The sequence below is a fragment of the Macrotis lagotis genome, chromosome 2 (assembly GCF_037893015.1).
Source record: "Macrotis lagotis isolate mMagLag1 chromosome 2, bilby.v1.9.chrom.fasta, whole genome shotgun sequence".
Taxonomy (NCBI): domain Eukaryota; kingdom Metazoa; phylum Chordata; class Mammalia; order Peramelemorphia; family Peramelidae; genus Macrotis; species Macrotis lagotis.
Genome location: NC_133659.1, coordinates 27,653,021 through 27,680,783, shown reverse-complemented (window position 1 = coordinate 27,680,783; position 27,763 = coordinate 27,653,021). Strand labels below are relative to the sequence as shown.

The following is a 27,763-nucleotide window of genomic DNA, read 5'->3' as shown; positions in this document are numbered from 1 at the left end:
GCTGCTAGGGCCCTGAGGTTAAAGGACTTGCTAAGGACAGCAATGACTAATAACTGGCAGAGGTCAATTCTAAAGCCAGCTTTTCTGGATGATGAGGCCAGCTATCTTTCTATCAGGTCACCCACCTCACCTTCCTTTTCTAAGGATCCTCCCTAGCCAAAGACTGCTTCTCTACTCACTGCACAAAATCTGTCTCTCTCTCTGAGGTAATAGGGAAGCTGAAACTAAACCCAGTGGAGCTGATGGACAGCCCATTATTGAAAAGGGCACAGCAAGTGAGAAGCACACACACAGAATTTCCACACTGTTGTCCCTTGGATGCCAGGTTTCTAACCCAACTACTAACCAGAATCTGTCTGCTAAAACTATCATACAATGTGACTAATTCTACTCTAATCCTCTTCTCATGCATGACTGTGTGGTACAAGCAGCAGGATATTTCTGAGCTGCACTAGCACAGCACCAGTAATGGCCAGGAAGGTTCTGAATGGGTTTGGGTTCTCCAAGGAAAACATGCATCACTTTTAAAGATTACCTCTTGGACTCAGAATGTGGTGTGGAGACATATTCTGTCACTAAACAGTTGCATTACCAATGGAAAATTATTCCACTGTCAAGTGTCCTTTTCTTCTCTAGAAAAGGAAAGGGATATGGGGCAGCCAGGTGATGCAGTGGATTGAGTACTGATCCTGGAGTCAGGAAGACCTGAGTTCAAATCCAGCCTCATACTTAATAATAACCTAGTTCTGTGACCTTGGGCAAGTCACTTAACCCCATTGCCTTGCAAAAGTAAAAAAAAAAAAAAGAATTAGAAAATGAGAGATATGGACACCATAACTTTCCAAGTCCCTTAAAAATAGCATTCTGAGTTTTCTCTTGAGAAAAAAATGGGTTTTGATGTCATGGTACACATATCTATATAGATAACACAGTATAGGCATATTTGTATGTCATATCTATATAGATCCCTTATTTTACTAAAGTTATCTACTATATTTTCTAATTCTAAGTGTATTTGCATGTATGGAGGGAGGAAAGGAGGGTGAGAAGGAGGGTAGAGGAAACAAAATAAAATTTATAGTTGCCTTTGGAAGATAAAGAAAATTTATTATTAGGGGAAAGATGAATAAAATGGATATGGAATACCAGCTTCTTAATGGCAGTCCTTTTCATTTATGTCTTTATGTCCCCAGTAGCTAGCACAGAGCCTCCAGAATTGAAGCTTGTGCCTGTTGAATTGAATTTAATCAGAAGATCTAACACTTTTCTCACTGTTGTCACTAACTGGTTATCCCTTCCACCCTCAAGGCTCAGGAACCTCATTTGTAAAATGAAGGTTAGTATTAGATGAATGCTAAGATTCCTTCTAACTCTGATATCCCATGAGTTTATGAAGCTCCAAAAGTGTGGCCATGGAACGTGAATTATATTAAAAACTCATTTCATTTACTTGAATACTCTGGTGAACAAAATACTTCAGTTTTAAACACTCCGAACTCTTGTAAAATCTGATCATGATGTGTGTAAAAACCTACTTGTTGCTTACTGCATAATCAACAGGCACATGTAATACTCTTTTATTTATATAAAGTAAGGCAACTTACACTGTCTTCTACCTCTCCAGACTTCCAGCCTTTTAATAGCATTTTTGATACTGGGATCTGAAGTTCATTTTCTAGAATCTGTTTGATCTCTCCTGGGAAAGAAAGCAAAAAACAATATTAATCAGATAATATGATACTCAACATTTTTCTATATCATAGCTTCAGGAATCCAAAAAAATAACATTCACTCTGACCTACTTTGGAATAAAGACTTTAATGGGGAGGGTAATGCACTCCCAGAAAAACAGGTGACATTTTAGAATGGAAAAAACAATGATTTCAATCTTTATTTTTGACAGGCAGCTTCTGCTCTAACCATCCCCTCCTACTTTCCCAATCACTTTTAGGGAATGCCCTCAAATCTTGAATCTTCATCTAGGACCTTGGAAGCAAAAAATTCCAGCTTTCTTGTTAATTAACATGTCCATGTCTATGAAATCAGTGATGGGAAATCTAACCCCATCCCATCAAACCATCTGATTCTCTTAGTTTTCTCCAAACTGCCAGGATATACAGAGTGATGACAGATCCCAGAATCCACCCAATAAATTAAAACAGACCCAGATAAGCCAAGTCCTGGGAATAGTCTCTGGAAAGATCATTTTGGACTCCTTCCTTCAGGTCCAATCTGAAGAACACCAGGCCCAAGGCTCTTCAGTGAACTCCCTAGCTATATCCTTTCCTAGTCCTTCTGTGAACAGTTCTGGAGGTATTTGTAACTGTTTTGATTTCAGGTAAGTACTATTCTTAGTTTAGATGTCAAAATGTTGCATATATGTGAGGGGTAGGGGCCATAGTCTCATTTATTTATTGCCTTTACCTCTCCTTTAATGATTTCATCATGGATTTACTTTTTTTTTTTTTTAGGTTTTTGCAAGGCAAATGGGGCTAAGTGGCTTGCCCAAGGCCACACAGCTAGGTAATTATTAAGTGTCTGAGACTGGATTTGAACCCAGGTACTCCTAACTCCAGGGCTGGTGCTTTATCCACTGCACCACCTAGCCACCCCTTGGATTTACTTTCAATGTATGTTTACTATCTTTTGTCTGATCATTATCTAGATTTCTTCCTATACTCCCATCCCACCCATCACCCTGTCTGAAGTTATCCCCTGTAACAAAATTTTTAAAAGAATATGAAATCAAGGAAACCAATAATATAGAAAAAAAAGTCTGACATTATATGAAATTCAATACATCTGAAGTCCAACCCTATATCTACAAAGGTATGATAGGAGGTATATTCTCATGTCATTGCTTTGATCCAAACTTCAACAATTATTACAAATACCTACAATATGTTAGGCATTATGATATAAACTAAAGTAAAAATATAAACTAAAAAAAAAAAAGAATCCCTATTCTCAAAAAGTTTATATTATGGAATATAATCTCTACTCAATAGTGACACTTATGGCTCGTCTTTGCCTATCTTCACTTGATCGTTTTTGCTCGTGTTCCTAGAACTATATCAAATGACAATGGATAAAAAGGACACCCTTATTTTATTCCTGGATTTACTGAGAAAGTTTCAAATATGTATCTATTGCATTTGATGCTTGCTTTTCATTACATGTATTTGTATGTGTGTATGTATGACACCTCTCTGCCTTTACCTTGTAGGATTCTTAGCATAAATGAGTACTACACCTTGTCAGTCATTTTTCCCTATATCTAAGAAGATAATCATGTGGCTTGGGATGCTTTTGTTTTTAATATAATTAGCAACATTTATTATTTTCCTGATATCAAACCATCTATGACTCACTGGTCATCTACAACTTGCTCTTAATAATGATTTGCTTGAAATAAGATGCTTTAGTTATTTTGTCATGGTTTTAATTAAAATTTTTTTAAAAAAACTTGAGGTTAAATTTTATTTTGGATTTTCCTAATACCAGGTCCAGGATTTCATCCACTGTGTCACCTACCTGTTTAATTTTGTTAAATTATTTAAAGAACCAGTTTTTAATTTTAACAGTGGCACAGTCTTTTAGGAGTTTCTCATTTGTTTATTTCTTTCTAATTTTCAAGATATCCTTTTTTGTGTTTATTTTTTATTTCTTTCTTGGAACTGAAGTTCATAATCCTCTTTTTACCCTCTTTTGTTTTTAAGTCTCAATTTGGGTCTGTAGCCTTCGTCAGAAATTCTTAAATTTATTACTATTTTCATTACATTAAAATTTGGAAAATTTAACATGCTCACTTTTTTATATAGATTTCTCTGTTCTCTAATACAAAGATAAATTTTTATAAAAGTGCCATATAGTGCTGATACGTGTGTATGTATGTGTGTGTATACATATACATATACATATATATATATATATATATATATAATACACACACACACACATATATATAAAATGGTTCCATTCTTAAGGTACTAAAACACTTTGGCTCAATTTCTACAACAGTTTTCCTTTCTATTTATCTTTAAGTTAAATTTGTTAATCCTTGAGAGGAATATTTAGGAATTTAACTATAATGCCACATATACATTAAATATACATTAAATATACATTAATATACATTAAAGTTCATAGATTTGATATCTATGATTCCTTTAAGAATAATGTAATTTCCTTATCTACACAGTAAATTTGTTTTTGTTTTATCTAATGGAATGATGGCATTTTTTGCTGTATTTATTCATCTTATGCTCAGTAAATTTTGTTCCAGACTCTTTACTTTTTTGATTCTATATGTACATATATGTGTGTATGTACATATACATATATAGACATACGTTATCTTCACTTTTTTAGATGTGTAATTGCAAACAACAGATCATACAGGGTTTGTTGATTTGGTTGGTTTTAGTTATGGGGGGGGGGGGGTTTGGTCACATCTAATTTGCCTTTTTCTTTCATTTTATTGCACTGTTGTTTATGCTTCCATTATTATTTTTTTAGGTTAGAATGGTTTTTGCCTTTACTTTTTAAAGTCAGTACTTCATTTGTCCTTATAATTAGTTTTGCTTAATCTACTTTGATGCAACTCTATTCCCACAGTCTTTCCTTCCAATCCCTCCTGTTTGTCAACACTTTGTCTAGTTTTAGAGTTTTATTTTACTTACTGGTTTCTTTTTCTCTCTTCCTTTTATTGGGTTATCCAAATCTTTCCTTCTGGATCAGTTCCAAATCTTCCTTCACTCCTCTCCTCCAAAGTCTTTAATTAGTTTTGTCTCTTTTCCTTTTTCTAAGAAAAATTTCTCTTCCTTGCTCCTCTCATTGATTTTTATGTCTTTTATTTATTCTGAACTTTTATTTTTTGATTCATGAACTATATACTATTGCATTTCTTCTCTAATCTTTTCATGTATCCCATGAAATTAAAGTTTCTGAAGTATTATGAGTTCCTTCTTCAAACCAATTTTTATGTTACTGTCCCTATATCTAACACTTCTATTCCTATTTTCTATTGTGCCTTACTCTGAATTATCAATTTATTAACGTCAATAAGAAGGATTGTTCCTGGGAGAAATCACCCTGTGTGGCAGATCATGTGTTCCTATTTTACCTTCTGTCCTCCCCATACACATATTGTTTCCCATTTCTAGGTTTGGGTCCTCTCACCTCTTCTGCGATCTAATATCTATAACTTTTCTTCTCTTGAGGTGAGATACTGCCCAGAAAGAAACAATATTTTCTCAGGGAAAGCATTTTCCCTCCCTCCAATTAAACCTGCTTCAAGGTTCCCATCTCTCATTATAGACGTGTACCTCTTAACCCATGGGAATAATTTCTTTTGGGACTTCCTCAACTGTTAGCCTGGGACCTCCTCCTTTCATTTGCCCTATTTCGATCCCTTCTTTCAACCACTTCTCTCTTCTTGCTGAAATAACAGAGTGGTTATCTTCTCTTCAAAATTCAATAATGATCTAAGATTAAGGTCCATCACACATTTCTCTTTCTTCCTTTATTCACCCTACAATTAGGTAGTTTTGTCCCACAAAATACAATGATTAGACTGCAAGGTATTTGTGGGATTTAATCTGCTTGGGTTTTTTTTTTTAACCTGCTCCACCATCATCAGTCCCCCTATTTCTTTCAATTCTTCTCTTTCATCTATATCTCCCTTAAGTATATATTTTTTAATTTTTTTTTTAGGTTTCTGCAAGGCAATGGGGTTGAGTGGCTTGCCCAAGGCCACACAGCCAGGTAATTATTAAGTGTCTGAGGCCAGATTTGAACTCAGATACTCCTGACTCCAGGGTCGGTGCCCTATCCACTGCACCACCTAGCTGCCCCCCCTTATGTATATTTTTAAAATATTCTTAGTAATCTTTTTTATTTTGCTTTGTTTTTAATTCCAAATACAGTGAAAAGAATGTTGAATTTGAAGTCAGGCAGATTAAGTTCAAATTTTATTTCAAACATTTAAGTAGTTGTGAGATCCTAAGGCAAAGCTTTTAACTGTTGGACTGCCTCAATTTCCTCAGCTATAAAATGGAGATAATAACAGCATTTAACTCACAGGGTTATTGTGAAAATCAGATGAGCCCAATGAATCCAAATCCTTTAACTACACTGTACAACTCTATTTCTAGATTTATTTTTTTTCTGCTACAATTAATAGTGCCACTCAATATGTTTTGCTGGTGTTTAATCATGGAGTAGAAATGATGCCTGGTTTTTTAAAACCAGGCATCATTTCTACTCCATGATTAGGCAGCAGGCTTAAGCTAGGTTCACACAACCTAACCTCTGGTACATGGCTAGAAAGGTTTCAAGTACAGGTCTAGCCTAAGAGCAAACTGTGGGTCAAGAGGCCTGCTTGGTTCATCACCAGGAGGCTGGCAGCTGAGTAATGAATGCCTTGGTCACGGTGACCCATGAAAAATATAAATATATCCACCAGAAAAAAGGCTTCTAGCATATTATTGGCTGATGCTTTACAGAGAATTTATACAACATGGAAAAGATGAGCTAAGAATTAAGATGCAGAAAGACTGTAAATATGCAGTGTTGAAGGGAGTTCCTGGATAAATGAAACCACAAACCCAATGAAATCTTGCCATCTATCTCTGGATCTGCAGCTGGAAAAGAGAGTGAGAGTCATCATTTGTCTGATCATTACACCCCCACACCCACACACACACAAGGTAGATATGATAGATGCTGAGTTTCTTGTTCTGAAGATAAAGAAGCTGAGATTCAAAGATGGGAAATGCCTTAGTAAAGGTTTTGAACCCAATTTTCTCTATCCTACTACTAGCTCTCTCCTATCAAGATGAAACATCCATGGAATTTTAGAACTAAAAAACTTTAGAACTTAAGAGAAAATCTATTCCAACTCCATCATTTCACAGATTAAGAAAATGGTCTAGAGAAGGAAGGGAAAGTAAATGGACAAATTCACAAACTATGCCATCCAGAAAGTCAAGGCTCCAATCTAGATCTCCTGATTCTTAAATCTTGCTTCTATATAGTTGAACCAACATTCAAGGATTGAATTGAATGAATGAGGGGCACAAAGTCATCGGCTTCACTCTCTCTTCTTAAGTCAGTGAAGTTCAGTGGCAAGACAAAAGTCCAGAGAGCTAAAGATGGCCTGGGACATAGTGGATGACTCTGATGTTGTCCAATCTCTAAAGCTCCCCAGAACTACTTCTATTGCCTTCATAGCCACTAGAACAAATTTCTCTCCTCTCCACACTGCCTGGGAGGAAGTCTTCACATGCTTGGCGAAGACATCTCCCTCCCTAAGTCACTGACGGTAAGTTACTCTCAACCTGGTTTAGTCAGTCAGTTGGAACTGTTTTTACTGGGGTGTGACCAATGTTTGTGCTACAGCTTTTTGGAACCACAACTGAGAGTTGGATGTCCCACTGTACACTAAAGATGGATGAGCAGCCCTAAAAATGGTTCAGCTACCACTCACACCATTAGTGTTAGTCATCCCACAGCAACACTTACAACTCAAAACCACCATCACCACCACTACCACCAAGTAAGATGGCTATGCTCCAGAATCAAAGTTCTAAATATCAGTGGATTAACATTCCCATTCATCCCAGGGAGTGATGGCAAGGATTTCTGAGTGTAGGATAGAAAGGTTTGGTGCACAGGATGCTGTTCCAAGTTGCCATTAGGCAATGGCAATAGACAGTCTCTAGGGAGAGTGACTAGGGGGGCATGAGACCAATTAGAAAAATGTAGTGGACTAAGTAGCCTTAACTGCATTTGTTCTGATATCACTCAAGACCTCTGGAAATTGTATGAATCTAAGAAACATGAAAAATCTGTATAAGAATATAGATGAATAAGATGTCTGTTTTCCATAAAATGTCAAGAAGAAACTAAATTATGCTAAATAAAGCCTTCTAGTTTTTAACAACTATGAAAGTTATAAAGGATTTTAGGATTTACAGTTAGAAGACAACCACAGAAACAATCTAATTCCATCCCCAGATTTAAAAGAGGAAGAGATTGAGACCTTCCAAAGAGAATGGACCTTGAATAGGGACCCACAAGTATTAATAGAGAAGTCAGTACCTCTGGCTCTTGTCCTTAAGTCATTATCTATGTCATGATTCTTTTGAAGAACCTGATGTGGACTGATACTTCCTATGAATAGAAAGCCATTATAAGAAAACTGGGAAGACCAGTAAATGGTGGATCACTTAAAAGGTCTCTTTTGAAAAAGAAGTTATCACCTGTACCCTGAAAACTTAGTACAAGCATAAGCCACTAGGTGTCACTCTCTGATAGTTTATATAAAATTTAAGACAGTTATTGGCCCTGTGAGGAATTATGGAGACATTATTTCCCTGACTCAGCATCTCCTTGAATTTGGTCATGTCCAGAAATTACTATTTAAGAAGCAGTCAACTTAAAAAAAAACAAAACAGAAAACTTGTCAATTTGAACTTCTTAGACTGATAGCCTTTTTCTACTTCTCATCACACCCAGTGTGATTCAGTAACCAAAACCCAAGGTTTGTAATTAGAGAAATTGGTCCAAATCTCTGCTGTTTCTTTGTTTGGATTCTGGGATTTTTGGGGCCTTTGCAAAGCAATGTGGTTAAGTGACTTGCCCAAGGTCACACAATTAGGTAATTATTATGTGTCTGAGGTCACATTTGAACTCAGGTCCTTCTGCCTCCGGGACTGGTACTCTATCCAATGTGCCACCTAGCTGTCCTTCTCTGCTGTTTCTGATACAACCTATACAATCTTGGTCAAGTCATACCTTCTCCTTGACTCTGCTTCTTCATCAGTTCAATGTGGAGGTTTGGCTAGATGATCTCAAAGAGACCTGCTAGTTCAGATATCTATGATTTATAATTAGAACAGAAGATAAAAATGGGATACAATCAATCAATAAATATTTATTAAGCACCTGCTAGGTTATACAGCTTGGGGATAAAAAGATGAAAGACAGTCTCCACCCTCAAGGAGCTTACAATTTAATGGGGGGAGACAGCAAACAAAAATGTACAAACAGGATCTATATAGGATAAATAGGAAACAATTAGCAGAAGGAAGGCACTGGAATTAAGAAAGGTTGGGAAGATTTCCAGTAAAAGATGAGATTTTATATGGGATTTAAAGGAAGCCAGAGAGGTCAGTAGGCAGAGCAAAGATGGAAACAACAGAGGAAAATGCCTAGAGTTAAGAGATGGATAGATGGATGGGGGCAGCTAGGTGGTGTAAGGGCGGCTAGGTGGCGCAGTGGATAGAGCACCGGCCTTGGAGTCAGGAGTGCCTGAGTTCAAATACGGCCTCAGACACTTAATAATTACCTAGCTGTGTGGCCTTGGTCATGCCACTTAACCCCATTGCTTTGCAAAAACTAAAAAAAAAACCAACCAAACAAAAAAAAAACAAGAGATGGAGTACCTTATTCATGGAATAATCAGGAGGCCAGAGTACCTGGGCTAGGTGTAAGGTATAAGAAAACTGGAAAAGTAGGAAGGGGTTAGATTAAAAGGCTTTAAAGCTAAAGAGAGCACTCTGTCATTGATCCTGAAGCAGCACCTGGAGTTTATTGAGTGGGGGTGGGGAGGGGATATGATTATACCTGCACTTTAGGAGGATGGATTGGAGTGCGAAGAGATGTGAGGCAGGAAATCCAAGTGTGTGAGGTATGAGGTGTGAGGTGTGAAGTGTGAGGTGTGAGGTGAGGAGGGCCTGCACTAGAGTTTGGGCAGTGTCGGAGAAGAGAAGTTGCTAAAATCCAGAAATGCTGCAAAGGTAAAATCAACAGACCTTGGCAACATCACGGATGTTGGGTTGAGGGAGAGTAAGAAGGATGACTCCTAGATTGAGAGTCTGGTGGACTGGAAGGATGGTGTTGTGCTCCAGAAGATGGGGAAAGAGAATGAATTGTGTTTTAACAAGGTTTCATTTAAGATATCTATTAGACTTTTATATGTCTGAAAAGCATATAAATGTTAGTTTGGAAGTGAACAGGGAGACTGGAGAGATAATTTGAGACTCATCAGCAAAGGGATGGTGATCAAATACATGGAAGCTGATGGGTGATATTATCCATTTTAGAAGTAGGATGGGGGAAGAGAAAATGGGCCAGGACAAAACCCTGAGAGACATTAACTAGTTAGAGGGCATAATCTGGAACAGATCTAGCAAAGGAAACAGAGAAAGAGTAGCCAGAGAAGTAGGAAAAGAACCAGTGGAGAAGAGTATCTTGAATTCCTAAAAAGAAGAGACTATCAGGAAGGAGAAGGTTAAATGGAAGGGAATGGCTAAGCAGCAGCTAAAGTTGCAAAAGAGTCAAGGATGAAAATGGAGATAAGGCCACTAGATTTGGCAACTGAAAAAAAAATCACTGGTAAATTTGGAAAATGGAATAAAGTCAGAAGCCAGATTTGAAGGAATTAAGAAAAGCGTGAGAGGAGAAAAAATGGGGATATCTATCCAGTGAATACAGTGAAATTCTTTTCTGGGTTTCTCTGATAAAGTTAAAGAATATAGGCATTTCCAAAATAAGATTAAAGTGAATTTTACGAACACATGATCGGACCCAGACCCCCCCAAGAATCTTATCATCTGTCTCAGGAGGACTCTGAAAAGCACTGCTAAAAATGCAAAAGAGAGTAAAAATAATGCTGAAGGGACTGCAGTCAGCAAATGAAAAACTATTAAGCAATCTACTATGGTACCAAAGCATTTTTACTAGGCAACAGGGATAGAAAAGACAAAAACCAAACATTCTCTGCTCCCAAGAAGACTGCATTTTATTAATTATAAGAAGAGAGAGGGTCAGGGGGAGAGAGGGAGACAGAGACAGAGGACAGAAAATGGGGAAATAGGAAGGAAAGAAAATATACAGATAAGTAATAGTAACTGTGAAAACATTTTATAAAAAATCTCACTGATAAAGGTCTCATTTCTCAAATATATAGAGAACTCAATCAAATTTATAAGATCACATGTCATTCCCTTACAGATAATGATCCAATGATAAGAAGAAATAGTTTCCAGATGAAGAAATCAGAGCTATCTACAGTCATATGAAAAAAATGCTCTAAATAACTATTGTTTAGAGAAATACAGATTAAAACAACTCCAAACCTCAATCAGATTGGCTTCCATGAGAGAAAAGGTCAAAGACAAGTGCTGGAGGGAATGTGGAAAATTGGGACACTAATAAACTATTGGAGGACTTGTGAACTGATCCAAACTTTCTGGAAAGCAATTTGAAACTATACTCAAAAGACTATAAAAGACCCAGGAATGCCACTACCAGGTCTATATTGTATCCCAAAAAGACAAACAAAAAAAAAAAATCCATATATACAAAAATAATTAAAGAAGCTCTTTTTTTTGTGGTGGCCAAAAACTGGGAAATTAGAGGATGTCCATCAGTCAGGCAATGGCTAAACAAGTCATGGTAATGATTGTGATAGAATGTTATTGTAGTATAAAAAATGACAAGCAGGATGTTTTCAGAAAAAACCTGGAAAGACTTACATGAACTGCTGCAAGGTGAAATGAGTAAAACTTGAAGAACAAATGTACAACAACAGGATTACTACATGATGATCAAGTGTGAATGATTTAGCTGTCCTCAGCAATACAATGATCCATGACAATTACAAAAGACTCATGATGAAAAACGTTATCTGCATCCAGAAAAAGAACTGATGGAGTCTAAATGCAGATCAAAGCCTTTTTTTAACTTACCTTTTTTAGGGTTTTTTGGTTTATATTTACTTTTACAAAATGACCATTATGCAAGTGGTTTTTTGCATGAGTGCATACTTATAGCCTATATCAAATTGCGTGCCTTTTCACTAAGGGAGGGAATGAAGAAAATTTGGAATTCAAAACTTTTTTTAAAAGGAATGTTTAGAAATTTTACATAAAGGGACAACTAGGTGGCACAATGGATAGAGTACCAGCCCTGGATTCAGGAGGACCTCAGTTCAAATCCAGCTTCAGACACTTAGTAATTACCTAGCTGTGTGACCTTGGACAAGTCACTTAATCCCACTGCCACAAAAAGGGGGGGGGAGAAATTTTACAAATAATTGGAAAAAATGTTAAACTTATTTTTTTTAAATGTCAAGAATGGGAAGAAGCATATTAGAGATGATTTTAAGATAGAATCAACCATTCTTGGCAATGACAAATATAATTCAGTGGATAATGAAGGAAAGGAAACTGCCTAGTATGATTCCAAGATTTCTATGCACATATAAATTCAAGTAAGGACAATCAGACTACTTTTTATTGCCCCCAAGTAACAAAGTTTTTAAAAAAATTAATCTTTTTCTCATATTGCTGTCTCCTGGTTTCCATTTAGCCAAAAACAAAACTAAAGGTACCAACCAAAACAAATCCATCAAGATGGGGGAGGGATGGAGGCGGGGGGACAGACAGACAAACAGAAAAACACACATCTCCATATATCTAGATTTCCACAGTCTGGCAAAATAAATACCTACATTTGGCACATCTGAAAATGTAGGTCTTTTTCACACTACAATTCATAATTTTTCTGTCAGGAGATCAACAGTATGTCTTAACTTCATTATTTTGGACACCTGTGTTTATCATGACATTGACCAGAATTTTAAAGGATTTCAAAGTTGCTTTTCTCTATAAAGCTAACATTGTATAATATGTTATTTGGCTCACCTCAACTGGCATTAGTTGATAAAATTCTTTACAATTAGAGCCATTCCCCACTGAAAATTTTAAATTCTACATGATAAAAAATTGTACATTTTATCTTGTGTGATCCTACCACTTCTTCAGTCATCAATCTTTCCCCATCCAAAATACAAAAAAGACAATTTTTTTCTTGTTCCTCTAATTTTTTAAAGGATGTCATTTTAAAAAATCTAAGCCACATACCCATTTGGAACTTCTCCTCCAGACTACTGGTCCTGTTTTCCCATCAGTTTTTGTCGAATAACATGCCCTTCTCCCAGTAAATGAGGTCTTTAGTTTTATCAAATACTATGTTTATCCGTTTGCTTCAACATGTTGTGTACCTAATCTGTTCTACCGATTCACCTCTTTATTAAAAACAATACCAAGTGTTTTAATGACTACTGCATGATGGTATTACTTGAGATCTGGTACTAATAAACTTGATTCTTCTCACTTTCTTTAATTATTACCATCAAGATTCCTAATCTTTGCACTTCCCTATGAATTTTTATTATTTTTTGCTAAAAATATTTTTGAAGTCTGAATGGCTGAGTATTGAATAAGCAAATTAATTTGAGTGCTATTATAATTTTTTACAGCTAAGTGAAGCAGTAGATAGAGTGTTAAGTCTGGGGTCAGAAAGAACTGAGATAAATCCAGTCTTAGAAACTTATTAAATGTGAGATCCTGGGCAAGTCACTTCATCTTGTTTCTGTTTACTTACCTATAAAATGAGCTATAGAAGGAAATGGCAAACACTCCAGTAACTGACAAGAAACCCCTATATAGTGTCATGAAGACTTGAATATAATTGAAACTACTGAACAATAACATTGTCATTTTTATTATATTGCCTTGACTTACAAATGAGCAATTAATATTCTTATAAATTGATATGGTCTGTCAACTTTTATCTTTCATGATTAGATTCATATAATCTCAGTAAATTTCAAAAGATATGTCTTAAGTATTTTGTAACTTCTTTAGTTACATTAAATTGAATTTCACTTTCCAGTTCCTGCTGGGTTTTTCTGATTCAATATTTATGTGAGTTTTCATTTATTTTTCAAATTTGCTGAAGTTATTTTAATTTTTAATTCTCATTAAATAAACCATATCTTCTGCCAAAAAGATAATTATTTTTTATCTTTGCCTATCCTTATTCCCTTAATTTCTTTCATGTCCTACTGCTATATCTAGCATTTCTAACATTAAATTAATAATAAAATAAATTTAATAGTAGTGGTAAAAGGAGTGTATTTGTTTTATCTTTGATCCTACTGTAAATTTTTCTCCATTATTTAATACTGTTCTTGACTTGGACGAGTACTATTTATTATATTAAGAAGATGTTCGTTTATTCCTATGATTTCTACAGTTTTTAAAAGATGTATTGATTTTTTCAAAGCCTTTTCAGCATCTATTGCTATAATCCCATGTGTTTATTAGATGTATTATTAACATCACTAACTATATTTAAAGTCATTCTTCAGTTAAATCAACACTATCTTCTCGCTAAAGTTATACCCCTAAGTTTTAGTGTGCTACCTCATTATTGTCATTTTCTTTGATGAAATTTTCCATTGTTTCCTATAATCTGTACTTTGACCCAACAGTTCTTTATGGCTACTGGTAATAGTTTATTTAAATTTTGGAATCAAAATTCATTACCGATATTGAACTGTAGATTTTTCCCCCTCTGCTTTGCTGTTCAATATTTTAAGTTTCAAGCCCACATCAGTATCATAGAGTGGAAGGTATCTTTCTCTTATTATTACAAGTTTATGTAGCATCTGAACTAATTATTCCTTGAGATTTTTTTTTTTTTGGCTAGAATTCGTTTGTGAATACCTAGTTCTATACTTGTTTTTTCTTTTGCAGTTAATTTAGGCCATATTTAATTTCCTTTTCTGATACTGACTTATTTAAATAATCCATTTCTTCTGCTAATGTGAGTAATTTATGTGTTAATAAGCATTCAATTGGGAATTGCCAGGTGGTACAATATGAAGTGTCAGGTCTGGAGTCAAGAAGATTTGAGTTCAATTCGATCCTGAGACACTAACTAGCTATGGGTCCTTGGACAAGTTATTTAACTGTTTGTCTTAATTTCCTCATCTGTCAAATGAACTGAAGAAGGAAATAGCAAACTATTCCAATATCTCTACTAAGATCCAAATGAGTTCATTAAAAGTCAAACAGAGGGCGGCTAGGTGGCACAGTGGATATAGCACCGACCCTGGAATCAGGAGTATCTGAGTTCAAATACGGCCTCAGACACTTAATGACCTAGCTGTGTGGCCTTGGGCAAGCCACTTTAACCTCATTTGCCTTGCAAAAACATAAAAAAAAAAAGTCAAACACAATTGAACAACACCAAGCATTCCACTATTTTCTCTAACTTATCAGTTCTGTTAGCATATGTTTGTGCAAAATCATTTATGATAATTTCCTTTATCTCCTCCTTCAATTTTATAAGTTTTTTCATTTTTTGATACCAACAATTTAGTTTTTTCCTTTTTTTTTGCCAAGTTAGCTATTCACCTAATTTGTTTATTAGTTCTTTTGATTCTTTTTTTAAAAATCAACTCTTACTTTTTATTAATACAGTGGGTCTTCTTTGCTTTTTGTTGGGCAATGGGATTAAGTGACTTGCCCAAGGTCACACAGAGCAAGCATCAAGGGTCTGAGGTCAAATTTGAACTCAGGTCTTCTTGACTCCAAGGCTGGTGCTCTAGCCATTGTGCCACCTAGCTGCTCCTTGCCTTCTTTGCTTTTAATTCTATAATTGCTTCTTTAATTTTCAAAATTTCTACTGTTACATAGTTGAAGATATTTGACTTATTCAAGTTTTTTATTTGCATACCTAATTCATTGATTTGCTTTTTTATTCTTTTGATTTTGTCTTATTGTTTCTTGATGTCTCATAAAGTCATTCACTTGACCAATTCTAATTTTTAAGAAATTATTTTCTTTATTGAGCTTTTACACCTCCTTTTCCACCTGGTCAATCCTACTTTTTTAGGAGTTCTTTTCATCAGTGTATTTCTGTACCTTTTTTTGTATTTGGCCAATTTGCTTTTTAAGGAGTCCATCTCTTCATTAGATTTTTTATGCCATTTTGCATTTTGTCTATTCTGTTTTTTTAGGTGATGTTATGCTTTCTTTACCAAGTAATTGACTCGATTTTCACGATTTTCTTACATCACTCTTGTTTTCTTCCCAATTTTTTTCCTCCACTGCTCTTACTTGGTTTTTAAAATCCTTTTTGAATTCTTCAATGGCCTAGACCCAATTAATACTTTTCTTTGACGTTTTGGATGTAGGAATTTTGACTTTATTATCTTCTGAGTTTGTCCTTTGATCTCCCCCTCACCAAAGTAACTTTCTATGATCAGGATCTTTTTTTTTTTTTTGCTGCTTGCTCGTTTTCCAGTTTATTTCTTGACTTTTACAACTATGTTCTGCTTCCAGAGTGGAGGCATCATCCCAAGCTTCAGGTTCTTTTGTGCATTTATTTTCAGAGGTACTTTTCTAGGAACCTGTAAGTTTTCAGTTCTTCCAAAGTGGAAGAATTTATTCTAGAGAGAGTTGTACTTTCTATTCTGCTTGTACTGTGCACTAGTCTGTGAGTGACCACAATTACTTTTGTCACTTTGGAAATGTTTTTACTACTCTTTTATACTACATACTGGTCTGTGAGCAACCATAAAAACTCTTTTCTACCCTGGAATTATAATCAGGAGCCTTGCTGCCCTGTGAACACACACTCTGGGACCAAGACACAAGACTGTGATCCAGATCAAGGATGCAACAGAGTCATGACCCTGGTGCTGGGAAAGGGACCTCTGTAATCTCTTTTTGAGCAGTTGTCCAGCCTTCTTATCATCTATGGAGTGAGAGTCTGAAAAGTGCCACTGCCACCACAAATATATTTGCCCCCTAAGTCCTACTACTGTTTTGATGGAGACTGGTCTGTGATGTACCCCTACTCTTACCCTGGCACAACAGACTTTTCTGTTAACATTCTAAGATGTCTTGGGCTCAAAAATTATTTCACTCTGTCCTTTTGGGTGTTCTGTCACTCTAGAATTTGTTTTGAAGCACTATTAAAAGTATTTGGAGGGTTTGGGTAAGAACTCAGGTGAATCTTTGCCTTTTTCCTGCCATCTTGGTTTTATCTCTCCCAATTATTGCCCTTTCTTTTATTGAAGAAAGCATTTTAGAGACAAATTTTCTCTTCAGAACTGATTTAGCTATACCCCCTAAGTTTTGGTGTGCTACCTCATTATTGTCATTTTCTTTTATGAAATTTTCTGTTGTTTTTATAATTTGTACTTTGACCCAACAATTCTTTAAAATTGTGAGTCTTTGATTATTTTTACATTCCTTCTTTACAGCTTTTTATTGAGTATAATTTGTCCTAAATAATGTTCAATAAAAGATAAGTTTAGTATTTCTACTTTTCCATGTTTCAGTGATATCTTTATGCCTCAATACATGGTAAATTTTTGAAAAGGTACTAGACATAGCTAAAAGACCTGCAAATTCCTTTGTATCACTATTTAGTAATTACTAGAGATCTATTATCTCTTATTCTTCTAAAATTCTATTCAGGTCTTTAACTTTTTACTTAGCTTTGGATCAGATTTGTCTATGGGTATATTAAAGTCTCATTCAGTTCTCCTTGTACTCTGGTCAATTTTTTTATTTAGGTATTTAGGTACCATGTTAATAGGTGCATATATTAAATGTTGATATTGTTTAATTTTCTCTGAACATAATATCATTTCTCTGCTTATCTTTTTTTTATCTTATCTACACTCAATCATCTGAAACTTCATCTGAATTATTGTTCCACATTCTCATTTGAATTTTATGTGACCTTTTGTGCATTTCAAACTGTGTTCTCTTAGAAACACCCAAATCTTGTTCCAGTTCTATCCTCCATCCTAGTCAGTATAAGGGATGAGTTCATCCAAGTCCCATTCAAAGTTATGAGCATGAACTGTGTTTTTCTCTCTATCCTGTTCTCTTGCACTTTTTTCCTTTACTTCCAGCTCTCCTTTAATAAATAAGAAGACTGTTAGATAGAAGAGAGGGAATTTGCCTGATAATAAGTGAAGCAGACTATTTCTTTTCCATTGCAGTTCTTTTCTTCTCCTTCTGGTATTTCCTCTCCTTTTAATCCCCCCTTCAAGTTCCTCCCCTAGCATTCAAGTTTGGTTTACTTATGACTTAAGATACCTTACCTAGCCTGCCCTCCAGCTAGATGGTACAGTGAAACAAGTGCTGAAATTGAGCCCTCTCACCATAGAGCTCTGTGACATCTGGCAAGTTAACTTCTTGGTGCATCAGTGTCCTCCTCAGTAGTGGAAATAACAATGGCACCCCACCTCACAAATTTTTTGAGAATCTTAGCCTGGCCCATGATGATTACTTCATAAAAGCTTATTTCCTTCTTTCCTTTCTTCCCTCTCTATCCCTTCTTTGTCCCTGTCTCCCAAATCCCTTTAAATTTAATGTGTCTCATGCTCAAATGCAGATTCATGAATGCCTTTGTGTATTATCGGATTCAGAACAGAGTTAGGTCTATGGGATCCCAACCCCACCCCAACTTTTTCCTCCACATATATTACCCTTCATTTTATGCAATGATTTCCTTCCCTATTTTACTTATTTCCTTCTCATTATAGTTACCTGTCCTTCCTTATTTTTATCTTCTTCTGAAGCTATTAAAACAGAAGAAAACTAACTACAGATATTTTTTGGTATTTTAACTTTTTTCTAGGACCATTACCAGGGTTTGCAGAAGATATCTGCTTCTAATTTCCCTATCAGCAGATGAACAATTCATGATCATATATTCCCTCTCAATTGTACAAATATGGTTATTTTTCTGTGCTTCATGTGATACCTGCATTTCCATTTCCATAGTCAATTGTGGTTTTTTTTCATTAAAAATGCTTGGAAAAAAATACTTGGAAGTCCTCTATTCTATTTTTTCCCCTTGCTGAATTATATTTCCTTTTTCTTGGTTTTTAAAATTCAGGAATCTCACATTCCAAGCTTTCCTCTCCTACACAGTGACAGCTGCTAAGTAATGAGTAATTTTACTGACTATCATTGGTCTTTGAATTCCTTCTTTGGGGTTTCTTAAATTATTTTTTCTTTTATTTGAAGCTCTGGATTTCAGCTATGATATTCCTGGAAGTTTTTATTTTAGGGATTCTTTCTAGAATGATGGATGCATTCTTTCTATTTTCAATTTGCTTTCTAGTTTTTTTATTTTTCATTTTAATTTTTTAAAAATTTTTTAGGATTTTGCAAGGCAAATGAGGTTAAGTGGCTTTCCCAAGACCACACAGCTAGGTAATTATCAAGTGTCTAAGGCTGGATTTGAACTCAGGTACTCCTGACTCCAGGGCTAGTGCTCTATCCACTGTGCCAGCTAGCTGCCCCTTGCTTCCTAGTTTTAAGAGTTCTAGAAAATTTTCATTTTTGACTTTCCAAAATATGGTATCTTTACTTTTTTCTCATCATAATTTTCAGAGTTTGCTAATTCTTATATTATTCCTCCTTGACCTGTTTTCTAGATCAGTTTTTGCTGATATTTTATTTCTTAGATTTGCTTGTGCTTTTCAATTTTGGTTTTGTTCTGATATTTCCTGAAGCATTATTATTAAGTTACTTCTTTCCATCTGGCCCATTCTACTTGACGTTTAATTTATGAATGAAGTTTTCCATCATCTGATCTAAGATGCTTGATTTTATTTGCCATTCTGTTTTCACTAGCTTTTCCATTCTGTAATTCCTTCATTCCCTCTATGGACTCTATGTAGTACTTCTGGCCAGGGCATTTTTGAGGCTTTATCTGAATTTGCTGTAAGGCTGTTAAGCCTCTAAGGCTCTCTTGGGTGTAGGTTCCAACTGTAGTCTCCGCCCTCGTATGAGTCTCAGGGGTTACTCCTGGTTGAGCTCCCAACACAGATATCAGGGGCTGCTCTGGCTGGATTTTATAGAGGATCTTTCTTCTATACCTTGTATACTGTCATATTGCTGGAACCTGCCTAGAATTTCCAAAGGCTGTTCTATAACAGGATAAGGCTCAACTGAAGTTCTATTAGGCTTGGTTAAGTCTCTGATTCAATTTCCATTTTTGTTTGGGTTTTTTTTTTTGCAAGGCAGTGAGGTTAAGTGACTTGCCCAAGTTCACACAGCTAGGTAATCATTAATTGTCTGAGGCCAGATTTGAACTCAGGTACTCCTGACTCCAGGGCCAGTGTTCTATCCACTGTGCCACCTAGCTGCCCCTCTGATTCAGTTTCTAGGAATGCTAGCAGACAGTCATGGATATAGGGAAGGTCTAAACCCTGCAAGGAAAGTGAGTTTCCTGAAGTCATGAGTGTTTGGGAAGGTTCTGCCAATCTGAGCCCAGGTACCACAGAATTCAGGCTGAAACCACTTCAAAGGCTTTAGGGGTGGCTGCCTGTGCTCCAACCTCAGTGTCTGGCTGTCATGCACAACAGTCTGTACATCCCAGGAACTCTGTAGAGTTTTATGGATTCCTCAGTTGGATAGTCTAGAAGTGATTCTTTCTATGGCCTAGAATAGTGGTACATCTCTAAGTTCTGATGCCATTTTTTGAGGGGGATCAGAAAACTTACTGATATCAGGACATTGCCAATTTCCAGTATCAAACAGGCTGTCTTCAAGTAGTTGGAGAGCTGACATGTAGAAGGATTAAGAAAAGGGGGATCTGGGTGGCTAGGTGGCACAGTGGATAGAGCACTGGCCCTGGAGTCAAGAGTACCTGGGTTCAAATCCGGCCTCAGACACTTAATAATTGCCTAGCTGTGTGGCCTTGGGCAAGCCACTTAACCCCATTTACCTTGCAAAAACCTAAAAAAAAAAAAAAAAGGGGGGGGGAGGGGGATCTTAACCATTTTTATGTTTGTTTCCTGGGATCCCTTCGGCAATCTGGTGACAATTACAAAGCCCCTTCACAAAATATTAAGAATAACTCAGAAAAACCCTCAGTTGTAGTTGGGTGTTAGTTATATACACATTGTCTACCCTATTACAATGTGAGCTCCTTGAGAAAAGGGACTATTTTTTTGTCTTTGTTTCTTTGCATCCCATAAACTAATTTATTAGCACAGTTACTTGTATAAAACCAAGAGTATAATATCAGTCAAAGGAAGATGGTCTCCTTACCAATTCACATTTAAAAATTTCAAGGTCTTTAATATTAATAAAAAATGAATTCCATAAACTGGCCTATTGATTTGCAAGCAGACTTTTATCTCCACCTAATTCCTTTGCAAGACATGCATTTTTTAAAATAGAAAAAATATCAAAAATTATTTTGTATAGCTATTTTTTCATAAGCATAGTTAATTTACCATTCTTATCAAAAAGTGGGTATGAGTACTCTGAAATGACTTAGAGTGAACTCATTTTGTCAATTATCCTCTTAAAACAAAAGTTTCAGAAAGAAACAGCATGCATTTTCTACATCTATTATTATCTTTTTTTTAAAAAAACTTCATAATTACAAAATTATAAAAAATTTTTTATAATAATTGCCTACCTATGTGACCTTGGGCAAATCATTTACCCTACTGCCTTAAATTAATTAAAAAACTTTTTTAAAAAGCTAACTTTTAGTTCAACTAATCCTTCCAAATACTTTGGTATAAGAAAATCAGTATGTCTTGAACTAATATAGAATTAATCTTGGTTTTGCCTCCTACTAAAATATAATTTTTCTAAAAAGTCTCACCTTTATTGGAATTTTCATTAAATTGATTACTATTATGAATATATTGCTTGATATTAGTGACCACTTATGAAGCATGAGCATGCTGATAATGCACAGAGGACTATATTTAAACTAGGGTTTTTCAGACTCCATCATAGCTGAGCCCATTACATTTTTTCCTTTTAATCTGTTTGTACTTTTTAAAAATCTGTCAAATTATACTCTTTTCTGATGGGGCATAGTTATGAATAGTCTGTAACATGAGTTTCAACATATCTTACATATGGAATTCAATAAGCATCTTTCACTATTCCTACTGTTTCATCCACTTGCTTTGCAAAAGAGATTCCACTTATTCAACTGATTGAATAAAGGCTTCATGTTCATTCCCATAAAACTCTTCAGACATATAGATAGTTCTTTCTCCCACTACAATTTCTACAGGTAGATCTCTCTGAAGCTGCTTTATATGGAAGCTTCCATATATCCTTTCAAATATATCATTAACTAGGTATATAGCACCAAATATTTTTCAAATGAGGCTTTTTTTTACACTTATCAATTCTGAAAGTAAATTTGCATAACTGCAAATGTATGGATTTTAAAGAAAAACTTGTTCTTGATAATTTGAGAAAATTAGATACCTTTTAAGTTATCTTGTCTTGCCCAAGTATTCTGCATGTACACTTTCAAAATACTGCTTCAGTTCATTAAGTTTCATGCTATTGCAACTAAAAAGCATTTGAACAAATCAAATTTGGCAGTTTTTTCTCCATTTAAATAACACCTGAAAATGTCAATGATATAGCAGATTATAATTCTAATTATGGTCTTACACTTTGTATTCATGTATTTCTGCTACTTAAACTGCCTCTGTTGAGGTGGATAATATTAGTTTTCACTATTTTCTACACACTGGTAATGTTTTCATCTCTTGCAATAGATATCATTTTACTTTCAAAACAAACATATTTAGAACAATTAAATTTGAATTTAATTTTTAAAAAATTTAAATCATTATTCTCATTATTTCATTTCTTAAGTTGTAGTTTAAGGTGAAACCAAGATAGCTATATTTTATAATTATTTGTATTTAGGTATATATAATAATTAGCACTGAGAAAGAAACATTATCCATCTTTTAAACTTCCATACAGAGATCATTTAATTTCAAATTTATTCATTTCAACTTCAAAGCACAAACAACACAATAATACACATCTTCTTTGGGTTATGAGCAGAATCCAGGTGATTTTGACAATATCATAGATCAAGCCTGCATTCAGGGTTTATACACAACAATTTAAATTTGATCTTTTTTTGTAAATGTTAAATACTAGTTGAACTGGATTCATGTTCATTAAGAGGGAATTCACTGGGTTTGTCTTCTTTTTGCTTACATAGATGTGCACTTGGTTTTCATTAAAAAAGATAGAAGTAGAAAGTTAACTTTGAAAAAAATCAATAATTTTGTAAATTGTTTAGTACCCTGTCCCAGGTTGGAAAGTTCATAAGTGAAGATGGTGAGGCAGGGTCAGGGTTTGAAAAGGTATGAGATTCTCTGGGGCAAGGGATATTAAGAGTAGAGTTTAGTGTGATAGTAATGGATCACTTAGCCCAGTGAATTTGTGCAGCAGCACTAAATATTTATCAGAGTGTGAACCTGGGCAAGTCAAGAGATTTTAAAGCAAGACCTAAAGTCAGAAGAGAAGTAAATAAACTAAAGAAATTTTCTGTGGTTACAAGAATCATGGACCATGGAGGTTGTATTGGGTTCCAATACTTTCTTCCCCTACAATAAGCCCAGAGTTCCTCAAGTTCATAGGGAAATCAATTATTCCCCAAAACTATCATGGTTAACTAGTCCACAATAAACAAAGGGAGCTGAGTATTTCACCAAGAACTTAGGTAGAATTCAAAAGGAGGTGAGATCAAAACATTAAAAATAACATCAGGGGCAGCTAGGTGGCATAATGGATAGAGCACTGGCCCTGTAATCAGGAGGACCTGAATTCAAATCTGGCCTCAGACATATAATAATTGCCTAGCTGTGTGACCTTGGGCAAGTCACTTAATCCCACTGCCTTAAAAAATTTTTTTAATTTAATTTAAAAAAAAAAAAATAACATCTGGGTGACTAGGTGGCTCAGTGGATAGAAGCCAGAGAGGTCAGTAGGCAGAGCCAAGGATGGAAACAACAGAGGAAAATGCCTAGAGTTAAGAGATGGATAGGGGCAGCTAGGTGGCGCAGTGGAAGGGGCAGCTAGGTGGAGCAGTGGATAGAGCACCGGCCTTGGAGTCAGGAGTACCTGAGTTCAAATCCAGTCTCAGACACTTAATAATTACCTAGCCGTGTGGCCTTGGGCAAACCACTTAACCCCATTACCTTGCAAAAACCTAAAAAAAAAAAAAAAAAAATCATAATATAAGTTATATCTTTCAGATCTATACCTTTAGGGAAAACATTTAGCCAAAGCAAGGGACAGAGGTGATCATAAAAGATGATAAAATAAAAATTTTCGGTTACATAAAATTTGTAAAATGTTGCCTGAACAAATCAATAAATACTTTAGAAGCCAACTGGAAAAAAAAAGTTGCTTGAAATATCTCTAATAAAAGTTCAATATATCTGAAACTGGAATATATATAAATATAGAGAAAAATTTTTAAATATTTGAACAGTATTTGAAAGAAATACTACTCATCAATATTAAAAATGGTCCTGGGACAGCTAGGTTAGCTCAATGGATAGAGCACTGGTCCTGGAGTCAGGAGGACTTGAGTTCAAATCTGTTCTCAGACACTTTAATAATTACCTAGCTGTGTGACCTTGGACAAATCACTTAACCTCACTGCCTTGCAAAAAAAAGTTCCAATTACAAAAAGACAAACAAATTAAAACAACTCTGAGGTTCTACCTCACAGTCAATTAATTAGCAAACATTTATTAATGCTAACTTATGTGTCAGAGACTAAACTGAGTACTGGAAATACAAAGAAAGGAAAAAAAATCAAAGTATACAACTAGGTAAAAATAAGATAGATAAATAGAAAGAAGGAAGATACAAAGGGTAGATAAAGAGGAGGAAAGGATTGAAAAGGGTGTCCCAGGGGCGGCTAGGTTGTGTAGTGGATAAAGCACTGGCCTTGGGGTCAGGAGTACCTGGGTTCAAATCCGGTCTCAGCCACTTAATAATGGCCTAGCTGTGTGGCCTTGGGCAAGCCACTTAACCCCATTTGCCTTGCAAAAACCTAAAAAAAAAAGGGGTCTCCTGAAAAAAGTGGATGTTGAGTCTTGACAGGAAAACCAAGATACAGAGACAAGGGTGACTGAGGGGACAGTCAATGAAAATGAAGAGTAGGGAGCTAGAATGTCACATAACAAGTAAGATAGGACAGCTGGATCCTTGAGTCCACAGAGGGCAGTAGAGTTTAAGAAGGCAAGAGAGGCAGGAAAAAAAATCACTTTACTGGGGAATGGGAGATGAATGGGAGTAGGAAAAAATCTGAGGAAGTGAGACTAAGCAGAAGGTAACTGAAATTGTCAAGATGAGGAGTGAGAGCCTATATCAAGATGAAGGTTGTGTGACTTAGAAGAAAATGAACAAGATTAGGTAATTGATTGGATAAATGGGATGAATACCCAAGCAAATCAGTGATAAGAAGAAAATTCCCTTTTACAACAATGTCTTGGTCTTCATTTTCAAAGAAGGCCATGACATCAGGGAGGTGATAGCATCACAAGCATGTGAATTGGATTTGAGTGAGAGGGTTGTGCTAAGTCACCAGCCATACTTTCTCCTCCAGTCATCTGGGTCCAGTGGCAGATATGAATCAGGATAACTAAAGATGGTTCTGGATGTGGGGCAATCAGGGTTAAATGACTTGCACAAGGTCACACGGCTTGGCTAGTAAGTGACAAGTGTCTAAGGTTGGATTCAAACTCCCATCCTCCTGAATCCAAGGTCAGTGCACTATCCACTGAGTCACATAGCAAAGAATTAGAAAGCAAACAAGATGCCCTCTGATTGAAAAACAGAATATGATACATAAATGGAATGGAATATTGCTATGCCATAGGAAATGATAACTATGATACAGAGAAAGCTCTAAAAGAATTGATGCAAAGTGAAGTAAGCATAACAAAGAAAACAATATACATAATGATTACAACAATGTAATTATAAAGAAAACTGCAAAAAAGTAAGGTGTAAATTTTGTAAAACTGCAAAGTACAATCTTGGCCCTAAAGATTTAAACATGTGAAGAAACCTCCATTCCACCTCTATAGTCTAAAAGCATAGTGCAATGCATATTTTTTTCAATGTATTGAATAGTTAAAAAAAAATTTCTCCTTTGTATTTTTTCCCTTTAAAAATATTATGTTTTATAAGTTGATGCTTCTCTGGGAGACTAGAGAGTTAAAGTACTGGAGGAATTAATGGTTATGTAGGGAACAAAGATATCAATTAAAAAATATTTTAAAAAAAGAAAACTTGATAACTTCAGAGAAGGATATTTCAAATGATTAATTAGGTCAGAAATCAGAGAGTTAAAAAAAAAAGGAGTGAGACTGAGATTATGTGGAAGGTCCCACTATTGACATTTTTCAAAGGATTTTTATCCTAGAAAGGAATGACTAATAATTAGGAGGGATGGCAGAACCAAAAGTTTTTAAAGGATGAGGGCATGTTTTTAAGATGGAGGGTTTTGGGGCAGCTAGGTGGTGTAGTAGATAAAGCACTGGCCCTGGAGTCAGGAGTACCTGAGTTCAAATCCGGTTTCAGATACTTAATAATTACCTAGCTGTGTGGCCTTGGGCAAGCCACTTAACCCCATTTGCCTTGCAAAAACCTAAAAAAAAAAATATGGAGGGTATGAGCAGCTCTCAATGTAACCTAAGATGGAATGTAGCTCATGGGAACTGAATAGACTGAGAAACTAGAAGTTAGAATATTTGCAGAAACATCAATAAATTTTTTGAAGACCCCTGAAAGAAGGAGTTAAAATGTGAGCTAAACACAGAACTCACTGAGAAAGGAAGAAAATTGTCTTCTGGGGATAAAGAGATAATGGCCCTGGGCTTTAGGTTGAATGATAAATTTGGACAGCATGAAGCTCAAAGAAGAAACTATTGCTAAGTGAAAGTTTAGAAGTGACAATGGTTAACAAGGATTAGTCTGATGATTCTACTACAGAAAATGATCCATGTTAATTCCAACAAATTTACCACAAACTTCAAGGAGCATCTTGGAGAAAAAAAAGTTCTCACATGCTACTCTGTTTAAGAATAGCAGTGGTCCCATAGAAGGTCTGCAGTTATGTAAAGGATCACTGAAGTGAGTGGCATGAATATTCTGCTACATATTTTTAAGTCCCTTGAAAGAAAATGAAAAAAAAAATCATGAACACCATTCAACACCATTGCATCAATCCTAGCATTAGATTAAATGGGACTCTGGCCCTGTCCAATAATGAAAAGTCAAAGAATGATATGGAAAGCAGCTAACTCCCTGAGGAAAAGGACATACAAAATGGCAAATGACTTAAAAATGGTTCTCCTCCATTTCCAGCTATCACTCATTAAATCCTATTGCAGACAAAGCCTTACCAACAGTGCAGCTGTCTTCAAGGACCACATCCACATTTCGGTCTCTGTATTCCACCCTGAAGTCCAGCATCCTTGGCTGCCTCTCCACAATCTGTCTGGATGGCACAACTGGTCGAAATGCTGAAGAAGAAGGTGCAGAAGAAGAGGCTGCAGAATGACTGGCTGGTCCATAGGCTGGTCCTTGTCCAGTCTCCCCTCCATATTCACTAGAAGAACATAAAGAAAGGTCAATGTTGATCAATATAAAATTTAACATCAATATCCCAGGTACTTTCCTCACTCAAAGCACTTTTATGTAGAGTATTTATGTAATACTCTCATTTCCTTTTTTTTTTTTTGACTTTTTGCAAGGCAGTGGGTTTAAATGACTTGCCCAAGGCCAAACAGGTAATTATTAAGTGGCTGAGGCTAGATTTGAACTTAGGTCCTCTTGACTCCAGGGCCATTACCCCTACCACTGTGCCACTCAGCTGCCTCTCCCCACCATTTTAATCGTATTTTGATCCATTCATGCTGAATGAACTGGTCTATAAGAAATGGATCAAAATACCATCTATATGACAGTCTCTGGACAGGAGACCAGGGAACCAGATACAACAACATAATAGCCCCTACATTCAAAGAACTTTAGTTTTCATAAGGGGAGGGGAGGGAAAG

The 27,763-nt window shown here is 35.7% G+C and overlaps 1 protein-coding gene across 1 annotated transcript in view; it reads right to left on the bottom strand.

Moving 5' to 3' along the window:
• The window catches only part of LOC141511833 (FAS-associated factor 1-like), a 243,903-nt gene that overhangs the window by 103,514 nt on the left and 112,626 nt on the right, over nt 1-27,763 (bottom strand). The window contains exons 4-5 of the mRNA XM_074220850.1: nt 27,107-27,312; nt 1,605-1,696 (exon numbers count right to left, since the gene is read on the bottom strand). Coding sequence (XP_074076951.1) covers nt 1,605-1,696; nt 27,107-27,312 — 298 coding nt within the window. The remainder of the gene's footprint in view (nt 1-1,604; nt 1,697-27,106; nt 27,313-27,763) is intronic.